This window comes from Argiope bruennichi, chromosome 6 (genome assembly GCF_947563725.1).
Source record: "Argiope bruennichi chromosome 6, qqArgBrue1.1, whole genome shotgun sequence".
Classification (NCBI taxonomy): Eukaryota; Metazoa; Arthropoda; class Arachnida; order Araneae; family Araneidae; genus Argiope; species Argiope bruennichi.
In genome coordinates this window covers 40,555,016-40,574,219 of record NC_079156.1, presented here as the reverse complement: position 1 = coordinate 40,574,219, position 19,204 = coordinate 40,555,016, and the positions used below count along the sequence as shown (strand labels likewise).

Genomic DNA, 19,204 nt, shown 5'->3' with positions numbered 1-19,204 from the left:
AAACTTTTATATTGTATAAATAAAGGTTCCTTACAGAATAGTTTAGAAAAATTGCTATGATCTAAAACAAATGCAACTAAGATTTATTTCACTTGATTAATTGAAGCATCTAAACAAGGTGCCCTTTCCGTTTTTTTAATTATTATTTATTTTTTTACAAATATATAAAATTAAAATACTTACACAAATCATAATAATCATAAACTTTCACTGGCACTGGTTTCTGATTAGCAACTTTGTGATTCCTGTATGCAGGGACATTAACACATAGTTCTTCACCTCCAATCTATAAAAAAAGTTTGAGTGTTAAAAGAAATAATAACACATGTATACTTACATGTGAAATACAGAATTAAAAAAAATGGTGTATACTTAAAAATAATATTTTTTTAATAACTAAAGGAAAAATTTACTTTCATTAAAAAATTCCAATTTCAGTTAATTTAATGCACTTAATTATTAATAATGAAACGTGAAAAAATATGCCAATTTCAATAATAATAAGCTACCAAAAACTGAATAAAGCAGAATATAAGTATTGTAATTTATCAATATATATTGATAAAATCCAATTTAACACAGTGCTATAAATAGGGGGGAAGGAGAAAGAATAGACAAGTATGTAAAGACTAATTTGCAAGATATTAGAAAAATTGTATGAATTATTAACGCTTCAAAATATGTATTTAAATCTGTAATCATCATTATTATAATGACAAAGATACAAAAATTCATTAACAAAACAAAGATTCTTACTCTGTCAAAGTAGATGACAACATTAGTATCACCGTCTTGTGTTTCAACTCGCTTGATCTTCTGCAACTTCTTGATCATTGGGAGGGTTTCTGTATCGGCTTGAAAACCAGATGGCAAACCAACTTCCATTACAGCCATGTTACTGGAGCCATCTTCTTTGTAACTGAAATTAAAACAATTATATTTATTACTAATGCAAAATACATCAAGAATTTGCAACATTTGAAAATTTACTTTGTTAAAATCTTATAATCACAAGAACAAGCAACCAAATTTGTAAACCAATGCAACTCGGATGCTCATCAAAAATGCTCACTGAATGTAGACTTACTATTTATTTTGGATTAGATTTTTTTTTTTTTTTATTTGCATTAAGGGCATTTTTAAGTTAATGGCCCATGACTCTAATAAACTTAAAATTATTCATTTGGTCTCATTCCAAATTCATTCAAAGCCAAGGAATGTTCAAGAAGTTTCATTCTACCATCATCTATAATTCAAGTAATAATCTAAGGTTAATAATATATCAATGAAAAAGGGACTAGGCCAATTGGCTTATATAACAGCTTGTAAGCAACACCTAGTGACTAATTTAAGCTGTGACAATTTTTTTAAGCAAAAAGACATTTCCATCTTCAATAGAATTTGATTTTTATTTTAAATTATGATTCTTTTAAATAGAATTGATCAAAAATTACCATATTAAATTGCTCTCTAATTCAAATAATCAACTTTATTCTAACAAAATTAGATAATGTAATGTATAATTTACTTTCTGCTATTCTTTTAATGCATAATTATGTATAATTCTTAAATTAAAATTGTCTTATGTACAATTTATTAAACATGTTTACAAGAAAGTAAAAATTGTGGAAATTTTTTTAAAAAGTTTTAACACAAATACAGCGATTTGTATTTGCTAAAACGTTTGAATAAATTATGAACAATAAGCTCTCAGAAAGATGGTGCAATCTTAAAGATAAAACCATCTTCCTGAAAATTTATTATTCATGATCTATTAATACCATTAAAAATTGTTTTGAGAGCAAGTTAAAACATATATAATTTATATCCAAAAATGAACTTATGTCAGGGTTTATTGCCCACATTACTTGTACAATACCCTTAAAATCAAACTATTTCATTCACACATCATGTTTTGATTCTAAATAGATTTCTAGAATGAAAATATTTCTAAATACGTACCGAGTACAAATATCAAGTTCCATGTAATCATCTGTGGAAGCTTTGCCTAAAACTGGTTTCAGGGAAAAGGCAGGAGCCTTTTCTGATGACTCAAGATTATAAGACCATGTTACCTACATAAGAAACATTTTTATTTTTAAAAAATTATAGAGAGAGAAGTACCATGATGCATAATAGTGAAAAAATTGGTGTTGTATTAAAAGATATATGAAGTCATTTACCTGGACAATTGCAACACCAAATCCTTCAGCTTGAAAGCTAACAGATTTTGTATCAGATGGGAGCTAAAATAATTATTATAATTGGTTACAAATTATTTAATACATTACATTATTAAAATAAATTAAGAGATAAATGGGGATCTTACAATAACTTTTTGTAGAACCATGGCATTATCTGAATTGATGGATAAAGTCTTCCTCATCATGTCGTTGAAGCTGTAAGTGATGTTAATGGAGATGGAGGTTGAAGCCAGTCTCATTCCTAAAGCAGCTAAAGCTTGAATTCCAACAACAGTATCCTATGGAATACAAGACAGTAATTACTGAACATGTAATTAAGGGTAATTTATTCAGGGAATTTAATTTTTTCCCATAAATGAAAAAGCATTTTTTTAAAACAAAGTAAATAAGCATCTATATTTAAAGGCTGACTGATGACCATTTCAAGAAAATGTAGAATCATATTAGAAGATTAAACACAAATAATTTTTTAATATTATAATTATTTTCTGTAATGAAGCTTAAAAAGTTAAACAATTTGTTACTTAATTTTACTCAAAATGTTTTGATAAGTTGTATCATAAATATTCCAAGTTAACATTCGAGTTAAAAACATCAAGACCTATATACCTTTTAACAACTATTTAAATAAATTTCTCTTTCTAAAGGTTAATATTTCAAATGCATTCAAAAATTAAAATTACCATTTAAAATCAGATAAATTACACAATCTAATATGTTAAAATGAATCTGTTGCTTATATTTTATGCACTGCCGTACTATTCAACTTATTGCGAAAAAATTTTGCCATTGCTTTGAACTTAGAAAATCAGTTTTTCACATGGCCAGTTGTCTGCTGGATACTCGAGTCGAACAGTCGAGAAATTTGTTTTTGCAGAACATGGAAAAACAAAAAATAATGTCTGTCCTAAAGTATACTTGAATAATAATAATAATAAATATGACTTATACTTCTCCTTTATATAACATTCAATTTTAATAAATGTATACATTGTTGACAAAAAAAGTCATTCTTTTCCGATTAAACAAGATAGCTATTTCTAAATTTTAAATATTTACAAAACTATTTCATCTGTGGCAGCAATGCGCTGTGTACCAGCTAGTATTTAAATAAAACTGATAATATGAACAAGATTCCACAGCTTAATAAATGTAAATTTACTTTGATCTAATATGTACCAATATTTTTTTAAAAAAGACAAAACATCAACATTATACAAAAAGCTAAAAAATTGTTTTAAAAGAGGAATGGGATCTGTCTAATTACTTGAGTAGATGAATATCCACCGTTTTCATTCTGTTGAGAAATGAGCCACCTTAGAATAGGTAAAGATCCAGCAACATCACCTCTAACAGTGTATGTGAGAAGGGCATAAGCTGTCATTTCAACATCCTGGGATTGTGGCATATAATAGGATCCAGATTTTTCTTCAGGTTTCTGCCAATTAATAGTATCAACTGAAAGAAAAAGAGAAACCATTTAAAAAATAAATCAAGTAATATCTATAATCAAGAGTATGATAAAATATTTTAAATTGGGGGTTCTCAGTTTGTGATACATTAATTTTCAGTAATACAATTTTTATGCAAACAAAAATTGAATGTAGTACGACATCTGTTAATATTTCACATACATTTTGATTTTAGAAAAGAAGAAATCTTGCTTTAAAAAAATATATATATCAAGATATAAACCCTTTAACAATATAGCAATTTTCCTGTCCATTAAATAAGTACCCGAGGCCTGAAAATTACACCTTTTGGGTTTTAAGCATAGCTATAAGATTAAAATAACTATACTATAAATCACTCCACTTACCACCTCTAGTTGACAGACTAAGAAGTTTCTGTAAAGCCACATCTTTCTCGCTGTGCTCAGCTAAGTGGAATGCATAAGTTACAATTGAAACAAAGTATGGATCTTGGGAATTCTTTAATTCTCGAGACAAGAATTTAGCTGCCTTGTCCATTTCTTGGCCAAATGTTTTCTGTGCCTGTTAAACATATAGAAATTTATTGAATGCTATTGAAATAAAAATAATCTTATTCTTGATATTGCCAAGTAGCTAGCTTATTTACATACCTGATTTTCTAAGAAAGCCAAAAGAACATAGGCTGTCAAAGCATTTTTAGCACCAGATCCACCCTAAAATATTTTAAAATCATAATTAATACACTCACAATAAAATTATAAGATCACATCAATACACAAATTAATATAATTGCACATACATTAGTTAAAATATATTTTTGCACTAAACAGTATCCCAATACCTGCAGTTTATTAAAAATGGGGACATTATCAAAATTTAATTAATATTTTAATTATTTGGCATCAATTAAAATATCACAAAGTGATTTAGGAAAAAATGTTTAAAAAAGGTATTTTAGATACTTGAGCATTAATAACAATATAGTGATTAATCTTCTCACTCCCCCACCCCAAAAAAAATATCCAAAGAAGTCATGTTAGTCTATTGATTGTTTCTAAATGACTTGGTTAATCCTACAATTTAACAATGTCATGCAGTTATTACACAAATACAGTACACTCCCGATTATCCGCGGAATTGGGTGGCATGTCCGCCGCGGATAACAAAAATCGCGGATAATCCGAAAAAAGCTAAAAACGGGTATAGCAAAAAAGAAAATAGTCGTTCCAACTTTGAAAAATCGTTTTATGTACAATGAAACGTAAAATAAACAGCAGGAAATGTTTAATTAACGCTTAATATTTTAGTATATCACTCAAAACTGACCTAAAATGCATTTTGTTAGTGAAAACAGAAAAATGCTTTGTATTTATGAGAGGCGTCAAGGATACACAGAAAAATGAATACATATGTACTGTTTTAATACTGTAATGCATTATGTAATTACAAAAGCATAACTGTAAAATTGCACCTTTTTGAAAAAATCAGTCCAAAAAAAAAAAAAAAAACTTTGTGCGGCAGGCGCGGATAACCGGGAGTCTACTGTACTGTATTTTTCTCAACAGAAATTTATTAATTGCTATTTGCCATTGTAACAAACCAAAAATGTATACATTATCTAGAATGTATAGTGGAAAAAGGAAAAAGCCATTTGTTCACAGGCTTTCCTTCACATAATACTTTTAAATTTATAGTAATATTATTATAAATTTATAGTAATATTATTCTGTTTCAGTTTATAGAAAACATGGAATAGGAGAAATGATGGAGATTAAATTAAATTTGGTTGAATTTAACTTCACAAAGAGTTGATAATTTGATCTGAAAAATTTATCTTCAAGTTTTTAGCGACAAAACTTGTTAGAAAATTCTTTAAACAAAGAGAACATTTTTTTTAAATTATGAATTGATTAAAAAGAAAAGGGAAAAAAATCAGTTATGTTAATATCAAATTATGAGTATAATACTGATTGTATAAGTTGTATATACTTACTTGCATAGCCTTATGATGAATTTCTCCAGGTTCACCAAAAGAACCATCAGCTTTCTGTTGTCTTGCCAACCATTCCAAAGCTCCATTCATTACATTTTCATCTATTTCCATGAATTCTTTGGCTTGATGGAAAGAACGCACGACAAAAGCAGTTAACCTGCGAAATAAAATGAATGTCAAATTATACAATAAAAATATTTTTTAATGCATTATGCAAGCTTGAATTTTTAAGGATTGTAACTGTAAATCCATTTGACAGAAGTTATATTGTAAATATTAACAAAAACGTTTTAAATGAGAATTATTCCATTTTATTAATATATAAGAAAAATAGTAAGAAATATTTCACATGAAACTAACCATGTACTTCCATTTTTGTCATTATTTCCAAAAGCACTGAATGATCCATCATTTCTTCGATAAGTTAATTCTCTCTGATAACCTAACAGAAATAAAATCAGAATTTTAAGTAAGAGGTACTAATAAAATTTGTTGTATCCTAGAAATAGTGTATATATATATATATATATATATATATATATATATATATATATATTTCATATCAAAAGTCAAGTATATCAATTAGGTGTTTAACTTCAGAAGAAATATTACAGCAATAAATAAATCTATATTGCTATTGATTTTATTCTTTAACCTAAAATATACTGAAATTTTATTCTAAACATAAGAATAATAAGTTTGCCTGTTTCAATAGTTAGAAATAATTTGAAAAAAAAAGAATATTCGATAATTATCAGATTGATTCTTGTTAAAAAATGTCAGATTTTGTACATTAAATTGTAATTCACTGAATTCTATGAAATGCACAATTTAAACATACCACTTTCCATGAAATTCATTGCTTTCTTTTGTATTGTAGGCGTCAGCCTGTTCACCCGTTTTAAGTACTTGGTGATGACAATATTTGGCACAAAGTTCAACATATTTTGTTCTCCACATCCTTGGGGCATCCTAAGTAGTTTGTCCAAATTATTCACGGTAGGTCCCAACAAATCACCTTTAAGAGAGATATGTTTAGAATCGTTTGAAAGTGAAATGCATACATTATTTAGGAATTTTAAAGAATATAATATGGACTTTTCAATTTGGTTTAGCTTAAAATGTTTAAAAAATGTTTTTATTATCTACAGAAACAGTAAGCAATTTCTAACTCAAAATCTTGACAGCAAGGAAAAGTAGTAATACTAAAATAGGTATTATTCCATATAAAATGTATATTCATTATTATAAAAGAATAATAAATATAATAAAGTAAATTTCAGAATAAAGTTTACAGTAAATATATGTGTTATATGGTTCAGTAAAATGTCACTAGCATAAAAAAACCTGGAACATATTTTTCATGACTATAAAAATTACAGTGACTAAAACTTGTAAATATACAATTAAAAATTTATAAATGCTCATTTAATATATAGAATTTACATACTAATTTCTTTCCCAAACACATGGATATCTGTAGACAAATTTTCATGGAATTCTTTATTCCTTTTCATTTATAGGAGTCAATCTATTCACTTAATTTAAATAAATACTAAAAGAGTTCCATATTCTATATATGTTCAAAACATAAGATATACATTTAAACTCTTAGAAGAATTTATATACTTACCAATAGCAGATAAGGTCACAGTTGTAGAACCTGGAACTGCATCATTAGGAACACTTATTTGCACAGTTTTATCCATAACTTTTGAGTTTGAATCTCTTAAGTCAACTAAAAGAGCTTTGTTGAAGTATTTTGGAGTTCCTTCAGGCTACAAGAAAAGAATGATTGCATAGTGAATATAATTAAAGCAACATTCAGCAATTGTAAATAGTTCCAAATACTTATTTTAATTTCATAAATATATTTAGTGCATTGTCATACTTATTAAATCGCATACCTTAACCAAAAGTTTTTTGACGACTGCATCACCAGCTATATCAGCCACAGCAGAAACTTTCAAATCTATATAACCTAATGTCTTTGGAGTAATCAAGAAAAGAACAGAAATGCCATCTTCAGCTGGTACCTAGAATAGAACATTAATGTACTATTTTGCATGTTCTTAACATTACTAAATTTAGTTCTTAATTAAAGAAAACTTCTATCACTTTAGAAAAGATACTGAACAATTCAAAACTAACCTCGACAGACTTTGTCATCTGATCTTGTGAAACAGCTTTCTTGTCTCCAGCAACAGTAAATTCAAAATCTCTATTCTTGTTTTCTAAGGTAACATCAGCCTGCAATAAAAAGTAATCATTAAATAAAATTTCTTACAATCCTCAAAACTTCAAAAACACTTCAAAATTTATAGAAAAATAAAAAGAATTCATTTATTAAGATCTTAAAATGCTACTCCTGCAAGCTAAATGATGGCAATAACTGCAATGTTTTAACAAAATGAATATTTTAAGAATAAAATTTTTCTAACAGAAAATAAGCATTTTTTTTAAACATATTACACACAAAAAGAGTGTATACACATTTCAAATTAATAAACATCAGACATAACACAAGCTTGGAATAATAATAAAAAAAAAAAACTTTATAAAATAATAAATTTTGCCAAAATAAAAATCAGGAAGTAACAGAATATTAAAATAAATAAATTTGTTCAAAAAGTATTTGAGATATTAAAAATATTGTATTATATAAAACTAATTTCTTAAGAATGACAAATTTGATTATGAAACCACTGAAAGCCACATTTCCACAAAAATGTGTCATGTCTGAAATATTTAATAGCAAAGTTATATTCATATCATTTGACTAAATAGAGAAAACATTTTTAATATTAAATTTAGTATTTTAATGTATAACATTAAAGAAATAACAAAAATTACCTTTAATGGTTTCTTGAGATAATTAAATACAATAACTTCTAGATATAAGGATTCTCCTCTAATTATAGCATATGGAAGATTCAGCTTCACAAAGAATGGCCTAAACACTGTGACCTAAAAGAACAGAAATATATTTAGAATTGATAACTAATTGGTAGTAACTATCAAGAGTTAACATTAGTTTGAAGTTAGAAAAACCAACAATAAATATTGTTCTCATCTATTAATTATTTATCTCTTCTTCAGCATCTTCTCACCTTTGATGTCTCTGAAGCTATTCCCAAACCATTTACTGGATCCATTGCAAATGCACTGATGATCCAAGATGTGATAGTATCTGGTACAGTTTTTGATAAAGCCAGCTTGCCATCATTTCTGAAATAAGTGAATTTTATGTTTTAAAAAATAAGACAAGGAACATTCCCACAATGAATACAAATTTATATAAATGCTACCAAATTTCAGTTTATTATCTTTGCTCTTACACTTCTATCAAATGAATGAAATCTATATACAATTTCAAAGGAGATGCACAAGTTGCACTAAAAATATAAATAAGATCGACTTTTATACTCATTTATTCAAGACAAATATCCAAAGATTATTTGGAATCCAATACTGCAAAATGAAAGACAAAAGCACTAAACAATTATCAAAAAAATTTACTCTTACGATAACCACATGCACATGGCTTGATGATTTAAAGAATAAATATATTCTAATATGCTTAATTTTTAAATGAAATATAACAAAAATAATTACCCTGCTGGTGCCAGATCCCAGATCCATGTTTCAGGGAAGTGTTTACGAACAAGAGGTTTAGATCCTTTACCATTTCCATGATTGTACATCATTGTGTCAACAGCATTTAATTCATCATCAAAAGTTTCCCAAGGATCATGAGACCTATAGCTGACTGGAATAAATTCAATATAATTAATATCTCAACTACAACCAAGACAAAGAATAGAATGCAAGAAAAAGATACTAACACCTCAGAATTGCATCTCCTGACAGGTGTAAAATGAAATATTATCAATGAATATTTTTCTACATGAAATCAAACTAAACGAAAGAAAAATTAGAATACTTACTTAGTTGAATGTATCTATAAACAAATCCATTAGTCAGCACAACAACACCAGCATCCTAAAATAAAACAATGATAAATATAAAAAAAAAGTTGGTCATTTCATAATTTCATAGCAATGTATTGGCTTCATTTAAAAATCCACCATAGATCCAGAGAACCAATTGTACAAGATGAATTATAGTTTAATTTACTTTGTAGTTTCCTTATTATATTTGCATTTAAAAAAAAAGTAATTCCATATTTAGTCATTCCAAAATATTACTTTTTACATATAAAATTTTTGAATAGTGATTTATCCAACATACCTTGGCAATTAAGTGTTATGCATTAACAATAAGTATTTTTAATTCAAGCTAGACATAATAGGACACTGGGTTATTTCATTTACATTAAAGATGATAAACTGAAGTTAAAAACATTGGTCATTTCTAGTTTATAATGTTTTTAAAATTTTTATTATATAATAATTACTTTTTGTATTTTATTCATTTTCAAGCCGTTGTGGGATTTGATTTACATGAATGATTCACTATAAAAATACTCAAAAACTTGAGAAAATCCGCTTATACACATGTCTAATAATTCAAATAAAATTTGATTGTTACAAAACAATTATAAATTTTTTTTAAAAAATTAAATACATAGTTTACACATACACATTTACACATAAGAAATAAATAAGAGAATAATAAAGAGAGATAAGAGAACAAATAAGATTTTACACATAAGAAAAATTCTTACATCAAAGACTTCATATGCAGTAGCTGATCCAGGCCACCAGAGAGAACGCTTCTTGCGATAAAATGGATGGTATCGCATCTTCTTTTTGCCTCCATCATAAGTTTCAAGTTCAGTAGTCACCTACAAAGTAGTTTAAAATTATATATTTACATTAAATACACACTGCATTCTTTTCACATAGACTATGTTGACTCTTACATTTAAATTGATGAGTTTCAAAGTATTGTGAATCCTTTTATATAATCCAACAGAAAGAAAAGTCTGCATTAAGTTTATTTAAATTGGCTTTAACATTTCATATTTAGTTGCTAATTATTAAAAAAATACCCCAATGTATCACTTTTTTTTTTTTTTTTTGTCAAATTTCATTAAAAAAATTTAACACAAAACACTTCAAAATAGGAACATATTACATAAGCAATAAATATTTAATTTAAAAAAAAAATAAAACTGAAATTTGATTGCTAAGCAAAATAAAGAAATGACAATCAATGTACAAATTACTACATACATCATTTTTAGTTATGTCATTTCCAGTCTTCAATAACAATACACTTTGATCAATTCCAAGAAGGCCAACTAAGGCATTTGGTCTGGTGAATACAGTTACATTAACAGGGGCACCTGGCTTCGTTTCTTTTACATTGGTGGTAACACTTACCTATAAAATAAGTTTCATTGTAAGTTTCAAAATTAAAAAATAATAATTGTAAAGTAAATAAAAATGAAATACAGACTATGTTCACAAAAATTCGAATATTAAGCATCAATTGAAATTGCTTATTATATGATGCAATTGCAAAAAAAAAAAAAAAAAAAAAAAAAAAAATTTAGTCATTAAAAATTGTTACCAAATTAAAAACTGAAATCTTAAAAATCAATAAGATTAAAAGGTTGGCAAATAAGTGATACACAAAGACATTGGCAAGAAAGATTAATATAAATTAAAAGTACACCTACATAAAATTAGCTATTCCAATGACCAAAAATATATAGCAGTTTGTAAAAATATACTAATTGATAATGCAAGTAAAAAAATTCTGAATATTATAATAGTGTTAAAAATGGTTAATAGTTATAAGGGTAAAAAAGAAAATGCTTAATAGAATACAAGTAAAAAAATACTTAATATCAAATACTTATAACTGGATTTTAAACTTTCTAAATGTACAGTTAATGATAAAAATTGTTATTTCTATAAAAACGTGGGCATTCAGTTAAATTATTGAATCTTGTATGTAGATTAAAAAATAGCATAATGTTTAATTAAATAGATTACTTCTTGATGTATCCATATCTACAAATACATATGTTTATATTAATGTAAGATTAATTATAATGCTAAGAGTTGCTTCCACATGGAGTTTTAAAAAATGATACTTACTGGAGTCCTAAATACTCCAGCAACATCAAAATTTACTGAATCAGCCACAATCTCATTGTTTTCTGGTCTAACATAAAATACTATAACTCTAGCTTTGGGAGCCATTTTGTAGGTGACAGGAATTGAAAATCTGTATGTTTTAACATTGGGAACTGCTATAGCATTAGCAAGCACAATATCGCCACGTCCCAAAACCTAAAATATGAAAGTTCAAATTTGATTTATTTTTTAAAAATATTTTCAAAATAATTTCAACATCAAGCATTCATAATTAAAATGTTATTCCAAAATGTAAACTTACCTCATAGACTAGATGAGAAAGAGGTTCAGTAGCATTGATTTCAAGCTCTATTTCTTTATCAACTGTTGGATTCTCGGTTCTTAACAAAACTTGGACAAAACTATTGCTGGGGGACATAGCTGTTTCAATATTTTCTAAATGGTACTCAAAGCCTCGGAATTCAGCACTCATACTCAAGGCGGAAGCATTTGCATTTACTGGGGGATAAAAGTCCACATTCACTAAGCCATTGCTTGGAACAGCAATTCGACGCGACTCCCATTCACGATCATCATAAGTGTAGCCATATTTCAAGACAATTTGATCTCCATTAGTTACAACAACAGGTGTGCCATCTTGATAACAGACTTTCAGCTAAAATTAAATATGTTTTTAAATATTGAAAGAAATCTGAATAAGTAATATAGATATATCTAAGTAAGAAATATAGGAAATATAAAAATTTACAATCAAATTTATGAAGGTAAATAGAAATGTAAAAAGTTAAAATACCATATGACAAAAAATCTTAGAATATTGGAAAAGAAAATAAAGAGAATAACAATAAAGTTTAGTAAAAGAAAGTATGTCATCTACATAAATTTTTAAAGCAAAACAAAAAAATTATGGTGGGACATGTCCAGATAACGAGCCCTTAAAATATTACAGCAGAATATATTTTAAAATTATTTTAAGAACAAAATTTCTATAAATTTATTAAAAAGAATCTTTCAAAACTGACTTTATCTGAGTCTGAATAAGAGATTTAAATTTTAATAAAACTATAACAATTATAGAAGATCTACTAGAACAAAGAAGATCTACTAGAAGAAAAAATCTATTAGAACAAAAATTGTCATTAATAAATCTTTCACTTTATTCATTTTATTGTATTAGAAAACAATACCACAGAATTTTATGATATATACTCACATGAGCAGTATACTTCAATCCAGGTTTATAAGATTCAGATGATTTCACCAGCTCAACTTTAATATCTCTGTCATACATTTTAATCACACTAGAAGTATTGTATTTTCTTTTGGTTAGATATTCTTCGACCTCGGCAACTACATCGATTTCCAAAGTTAATGTTTCTTCCTTAAGATTCAAATCGCGAACTAAATTCATTGGTATGTCAATGGACCCATCAATCTGTCAAAAAAATTTATGAAAATGTGAAATTTAAAACCAACATTTGAATAACATCAGATGAATTTGATAGTTTCAAACCTTTAGTAAGAAAAGGTAAAGATTATAGCATTGAAAATATGCGCTTTTAATAAAGGAATTTAAAATATTAATCTGAATGCTGGAAAAATATAAAATTTTATTTATAATGAAATTTTAGAAAATGTAAAAATTTATATAATAAAAGTTTATACATATTTATACAATAAATCTTTAAAAAGCTAAATGATTTTTTTTCCTCTATTTTGTAACAGAATATATATATATATGTAACTGAAAGATATACCTCAGCTTCAGTAACAGATGGCTTTTCATTTGACAAGTAACCAAATCTTAAGGATGGTTTAACCATCAACTTCACATGGCCTTTAACTGGTTTACCATAAGTGTATCTAAAATATAAACAAAAGGAAATGTAATAATACATTTAAAAAATAATTTGTCTTTGCTTAAAATAATATAGAAACGAAACTTACTTTGCTGTAACAGTTGCAACAAAATCTGGTTTGCTATAAGTGACATATGGTGGTAATGATAGTTGCACTTCAAAATTTGGGAGAACTATGAACAAAAAATATTTTCAGTTAATTAGTTACTTCTCTTGCATAAATCATTTTAAATGTTAAAAATAATTAAAACAGAATAATCAACAACAAATCATACCATATTCAGCAACAGTAAAGGTCTTTTTGAACATTTGGCCCTAAAAAAAAAGAAAAGTATACTTGAGTACACTAGCAAAAACTTTTAAAAAATAGATTTATGTTATTTTCTACTTTTTAAACTTTCATTATAAATATTAATATTATGGAGTCTTGAAATGACTTCTCGAATTCACTACCAAGAACCATTTTTCACATGCAATCAAAATTCAATAAATCAATTAGCTAATAATTTTTTAAAAAAAACTAAAGAAATAAATTTTCATCAAGAACATAAATGAAAAATCTCCAAAAATTTAGTACAAAAGAAAGTAAGCACAAAATCAATTACAAAATATCGTTTTTAACAAAACATGACACAAATCAAGTTATAAATGTATAAAAATAATAAACTCGTAATATTTTAATATAAAAATATGAAAAATAATATTTACTAGTAGTATTGAAAATTATATAAAAGCAAACACTTACCAAAATATCTACATTAATTGTCCAATCTCCAAGGACTGGTTGGTCAGACAAGAGCAAGTCAGCAGAAGCAATACCTAATAAGAAAAAATATAGAAATCTCAAATCTTAGCAAAATCTAATAACTTGAATGTTTTTTTCCCCCTTTCATTATTTCAATTAACATACCTTTTTGAGTGAAAACTTTGCCCCATTGTTTGATTCGATTCCCACTTGAATCCTAGAAAGATAATTTACATAAGTATTGCTTACAATTCTCAACATAAAATTTTCCTCTTATAAAGTGTTTTTTATGTCAACATAATGTCACATTTTATACAACATAATATTTAGAATATAAAGAAGTTTACCAATTATTTAAAATTTGTTGTTAGTTACAGTTTAATCTGTTCTACAGAAATTTAAATCTATTTTTTAAAAAATGAGAAATTGTTTGAAGTTAAGAATGATGAATAATCATTAAAACTAAATTTAAAAAATATTTTAAAGGCAGATTAAGAGCAGTTTTTACAAAAAATAAGGAGATATTCAAAATGATTTAAATGTTGATGTAAATGTAAAAAATTTATCTTCTTATTCTGAGATTTGCAATCAATCAGTAATTGGAATGATATGTCTGAATCTAGCATTTCTACTTCAAAAATTAAGTAAAAAAAGACTGAATTTTCTATTTAAAAGGTTCATATTTTTACCCTTTCACGAGAAAAATTTCTGAATATTACATTTCAGTTTTTGAATTTAAACATTCATTTTACAATTATAAGTATCCATCTGGAAATTCATAGATTTACATTTGATACAACAAAGTCAGATGCATATATTTTAAATTCCATATGAAATCAATTGTAGCACAATTGTATGGATTTTAAATAATTCAGAATGTGAAGTATGTGGTATCATGATTGAAAACAATACTATGAACATGGCATTACCAGAAATAAAAATCATTAGTTGATAATAGATATATATTTATTATCTTTCTCACAGAGAAAGACAATTTATTACATAAACGCAATTCCAGATAATTCAAGATTTATTTTCAAGCAAGTTTACAATAAAAAGAATATATAGTGTACTTACAGTAATATACATATTAATTGCTCCAGTAACAGATGGTAAAAGATGAGGATTGACCACAAGTACTCTGAATTGAACTGTAAAGCACACAAGAATGTTAAGATAAAAATGATATATATATGTTAGCAACAAAATATGAAAATCTTTATTTTGCAAGTAAAGATTAGTTTTCCTCTCAAATAACTAAATCATACATTTGAATAATAACACATACATCAAAAGAAAAAATACTAACAATCTGAATTACTCATAAAAAAATTCTAAGCTTAAACAAGCAAAAAAAAAAAAAAAAAATAATAATAATAATAATAATAATAATAATAATTATGATTGAAAAATTAGACTTTTGCATCAATCTCAAAAATCAGGAAATTTCTTTAATGAATAAATACCATTGTTCTTAATTTTAAAAAATAAATTTAAAATTACCTAGGTCCCCAGGCTTGTAAATTGCCTTGTCTGTCTGTATAAACACAGAATAGCTTTTATGCTCATAAGTTAAAATTGTTTGATTTTCAAATGTCATGCCACCTTCGCCCGACACAATGAGGCTATAATTTCCAGAACTCCATTCGCCAATCTAAAATAATTTAAAATAACACTCAGTATTAACACTAACAATTTAAAATACAAAGAAATTTTCAATAAAATAAAAGATTTTAGATAAATTTACATAAGTGTAAAAGCTTGCATGTAAGGCTAAAAGAATTGTGCAACAATTTGAAAATTAGATTTTATTTAAATTATATAATCTTAACTGCTATTAGAAATGCTAGATATTTATTAATACTGCAAATGAGTGTCACTATAAAATAAACAGTAAATCTATGCCATAATATTTCCCCTTACTTTTGAAATTTATTATACTATTTCGTACATTTCAGTTTTAACGGCAACCAAAAAGAGCAATGAAAAAATTTCGTCAAATTATAAAAATATTTAAATACTCAATATATGCTAAAATTATAAAAATATTCGCCAGATTGGCGAGATTTTTTTTCTTGGCGTTTTTTGATCGCTGTTACAACTGACAAGTACCAACTATTAAGGTGCTACTTGCCAGCGATTAATAGTAAAAAAAAAACGACGAAGACAACATGTTAGCCTATTGAGCACGCTCGCCAAACGCATGCTGTCAAGCCACAATTTCGTTAATGGCTTGCGATTAATACACAAGTACAGAATAATTAGGAAGGTTTAAAACTTGGAGATTCACCAAGATTTCGAATTCAACTTTTTTTGATGATAACTATATTTTCTTTACATTACATAAGAAAAAGTAAAATATTAATTAAATAAAATGATATAAAAATTTGAAATTCAGTTTTTTATTTTTTAGATTAAAATTATTAAAAAGGAACCTCAAAATATGAGTTGCATTGGACCGTAAAATGTTTACATGTTTTATCACCATAATTTCTTTGCAATATTACTCTAATCAAACAGATTAAGTAAAATGAAATCCAAAAGAAACTTATGATACATACCTCAAAATTCAATATTTGAGTTTCACCTGCAAGTAATAAAACAGAAATTAGCTTTGTAAATAATAAAGTAATTTAAAAAACTTAATAAAATATTTTTAAAAAGTTTAAAAAAAATTTGAAAAAAAAATAATTACCAGAATTTAAGGTAATTTGTTTCCCGATGCTATTGTATTGTCCATTATCTGCTGGACCTTCAATACCGATTTTCATATCCAGAGGGTCTTGTAGATTGTGAGCAGATGCACTCACATGAAAAGGAATATTAGGTCTTAGTTTGGCTGGTGCTATCACAGTATATACGGCAGATGAATCGGGTGAAACTGTAGTGCTGCGTAATTAAAAATAAATAAAACCGTGGGCACAAAAATATAAAGTAACATACGATAAATGTGAACTAAATACATAGAAATGATGTTTCTTCAAATTTAATTATATCCACCTACGGGTGTGGGGAAGAACGCGGGATATCATGTGTGCTTAGTTTAGTTATATTAACGTCCCATTAAGGCTATTTTTGGGACGCACCTCATAATTTTGAACAGACGACACCTGAGCTGGCACCTCCTCATTTCAAACTTCCACACAAACGGGAGGGCATTTGGCCCCGACGGATTTAATGTAGGCAGAGACGGATTTTTAGAGAAGTATGTGGGAAAGAGAAAGTTGCATATTGTTACGAATCCTTGATGCGGCTTCCCAGAATAGTAGGTTGCATAGGAGATCCCAGAGTTTGGCGACAAACTTGGCGACCATTTGGCGATTTGGCAACGAATTTGGTGAGTTTGGCGCCAAAATAGATTATACCCGAAACATCGAGAATTTTGCCCGGTCCGTCCAGTAGGAACTGAGATACGCCTTGAACGTTCCTGATTGGTTTAGAGGCTTCTAGCCCCGCCTCCTGAGACCTATAAAAGGAGTAGCCTGCAGCTGCCGCGTCGTCGTGGACCAGTGGAGTCGAAGAGTAGTCGGGATCGACGATAAAGAACTGGCCTTCCAGAGTAAGCGGAGTGAAGCTAGTGCTGAACTAAGCTGTACACTACTGTCTGCAGTAGAGACTTGTATGCTGCACGTCTCGGCTGAAGATAATTGTCTCCTGTGCTGTATATAGTTGTCGTCTTTGTGCTGCCCTGTGTGTCTTCGTGTAAATAATCGTCGTTGTTTTATTTTCTACTGCCACCTGCTGATTGAGCGTTCTCCACACCATATAACTCCCACTATCCAAACAAACCCCGGAAATTTCGTAACAATATGCTAGTTCTCTGCCAAGTGATTCAGGCTTGGAGGTCAGGGACTCTTAAAATTTGCTTTTAATCATGTCCATGAAATACAATATGAGCAACCAAAAAGTTTTCCAAAATTCTGACCGTAAATTTTTCATACATTTTCAAAATTTATAGCTAATTTACTCATGGTGATGTTTGTAGACATAGCAAAAAGGATGTTTCTAAATTCTATATTATATATATATATATATGACTTCGGTTGCATTAGATAATTGAGGCAGAAGCTTCTTGCAAACACCTTGGGAAAAAAAAAAAAAAAAAAAAAAAACTAAGAATATTTATTTAATAAACGGTGTCAGTAAAGTTCCAATATAACAATCCTATAAGAAGCAAATTGCAGCAGATTTAAGTCTGATTTTATAACTATAAACTCCTGTGTTCACTGAATTCTACTTTAAGCAATGAAAGTCCATTGCTTAAAGGAGAATAATATTGTCCATATATTATTGATGAAAGTCCATTGCTTAAACAAAGAAATTTCATTTCCACTCTGACATAATCGATATATCAAATATTATTTTATGTGCCTTTATATTAATAGAGCATTTATCTTTTCACCCCTCTCTCCCCCCCAGCTACTTTCTTATATTCAACATAATGAAATTCAATTAAATTTCCAGAAGTTATTTCGATAACAGTAGATTAGGAAAACGTTAGAAGAGATTTTACAGCAAATTAAAATTCAATGATGTAATCATTAATTCGGCAGAAAATTTAATAAACAAAGAAAACCAAAGCATTTAAAAAAAACAATTATGAAAGAAAATTTTATATATATTCATACATACCTCTGCCCAATGGCAACCGAAATTAGGGCACAAAATGCCCATATTTCCAATAACATCTTTCACCTATAAAATAAAAAATGGGTATTAATAAATAAAGAATTGTGCATATTTTTTCCATAAATGCTTAAAAATATTCGAAGCAAAATAATTATATACATTCATTAGCTTTCTTCATCAATAATGTATTTGAAAATATCAATAAGCTATTTGGAGATCCTGTCAATTATTAAAAAAGCACCACTAAAATTCAGCACCCCATTATTGAAA

General features: G+C 27.3%; 1 protein-coding gene across 3 annotated transcripts in view; it reads right to left on the bottom strand.

The window, feature by feature from the left end:
• Nucleotides 1–19,204, bottom strand: part of LOC129971179 (CD109 antigen-like) — an 80,697-nt gene that overhangs the window by 1,506 nt on the left and 59,987 nt on the right. For all 3 annotated transcript variants that reach the window (XM_056084716.1, XM_056084717.1, XM_056084718.1), the window contains 33 exons: nt 18,938–19,000; nt 17,001–17,194; nt 16,867–16,892; nt 15,809–15,959; nt 15,383–15,456; nt 14,471–14,522; nt 14,306–14,379; nt 13,836–13,875; nt 13,649–13,733; nt 13,459–13,564; nt 12,915–13,136; nt 12,003–12,356; nt 11,702–11,896; nt 10,829–10,978; nt 10,318–10,437; nt 9,578–9,632; nt 9,246–9,399; nt 8,741–8,858; nt 8,484–8,597; nt 7,782–7,880; nt 7,538–7,666; nt 7,264–7,408; nt 6,472–6,648; nt 5,991–6,072; nt 5,631–5,787; nt 4,288–4,350; nt 4,024–4,198; nt 3,472–3,662; nt 2,330–2,482; nt 2,184–2,246; nt 1,963–2,075; nt 757–919; nt 184–286 (listed from right to left, as the gene is read on the bottom strand). In XM_056084716.1, coding sequence (XP_055940691.1) covers nt 184–286; nt 757–919; nt 1,963–2,075; nt 2,184–2,246; nt 2,330–2,482; nt 3,472–3,662; nt 4,024–4,198; nt 4,288–4,350; nt 5,631–5,787; nt 5,991–6,072; nt 6,472–6,648; nt 7,264–7,408; nt 7,538–7,666; nt 7,782–7,880; nt 8,484–8,597; nt 8,741–8,858; nt 9,246–9,399; nt 9,578–9,632; nt 10,318–10,437; nt 10,829–10,978; nt 11,702–11,896; nt 12,003–12,356; nt 12,915–13,136; nt 13,459–13,564; nt 13,649–13,733; nt 13,836–13,875; nt 14,306–14,379; nt 14,471–14,522; nt 15,383–15,456; nt 15,809–15,959; nt 16,867–16,892; nt 17,001–17,194; nt 18,938–18,993 — 4,153 coding nt within the window. In that variant the 5' untranslated portion in view covers nt 18,994–19,000. The remainder of the gene's footprint in view (nt 1–183; nt 287–756; nt 920–1,962; nt 2,076–2,183; nt 2,247–2,329; nt 2,483–3,471; nt 3,663–4,023; nt 4,199–4,287; nt 4,351–5,630; nt 5,788–5,990; nt 6,073–6,471; nt 6,649–7,263; nt 7,409–7,537; nt 7,667–7,781; nt 7,881–8,483; nt 8,598–8,740; nt 8,859–9,245; nt 9,400–9,577; nt 9,633–10,317; nt 10,438–10,828; nt 10,979–11,701; nt 11,897–12,002; nt 12,357–12,914; nt 13,137–13,458; nt 13,565–13,648; nt 13,734–13,835; nt 13,876–14,305; nt 14,380–14,470; nt 14,523–15,382; nt 15,457–15,808; nt 15,960–16,866; nt 16,893–17,000; nt 17,195–18,937; nt 19,001–19,204) is intronic.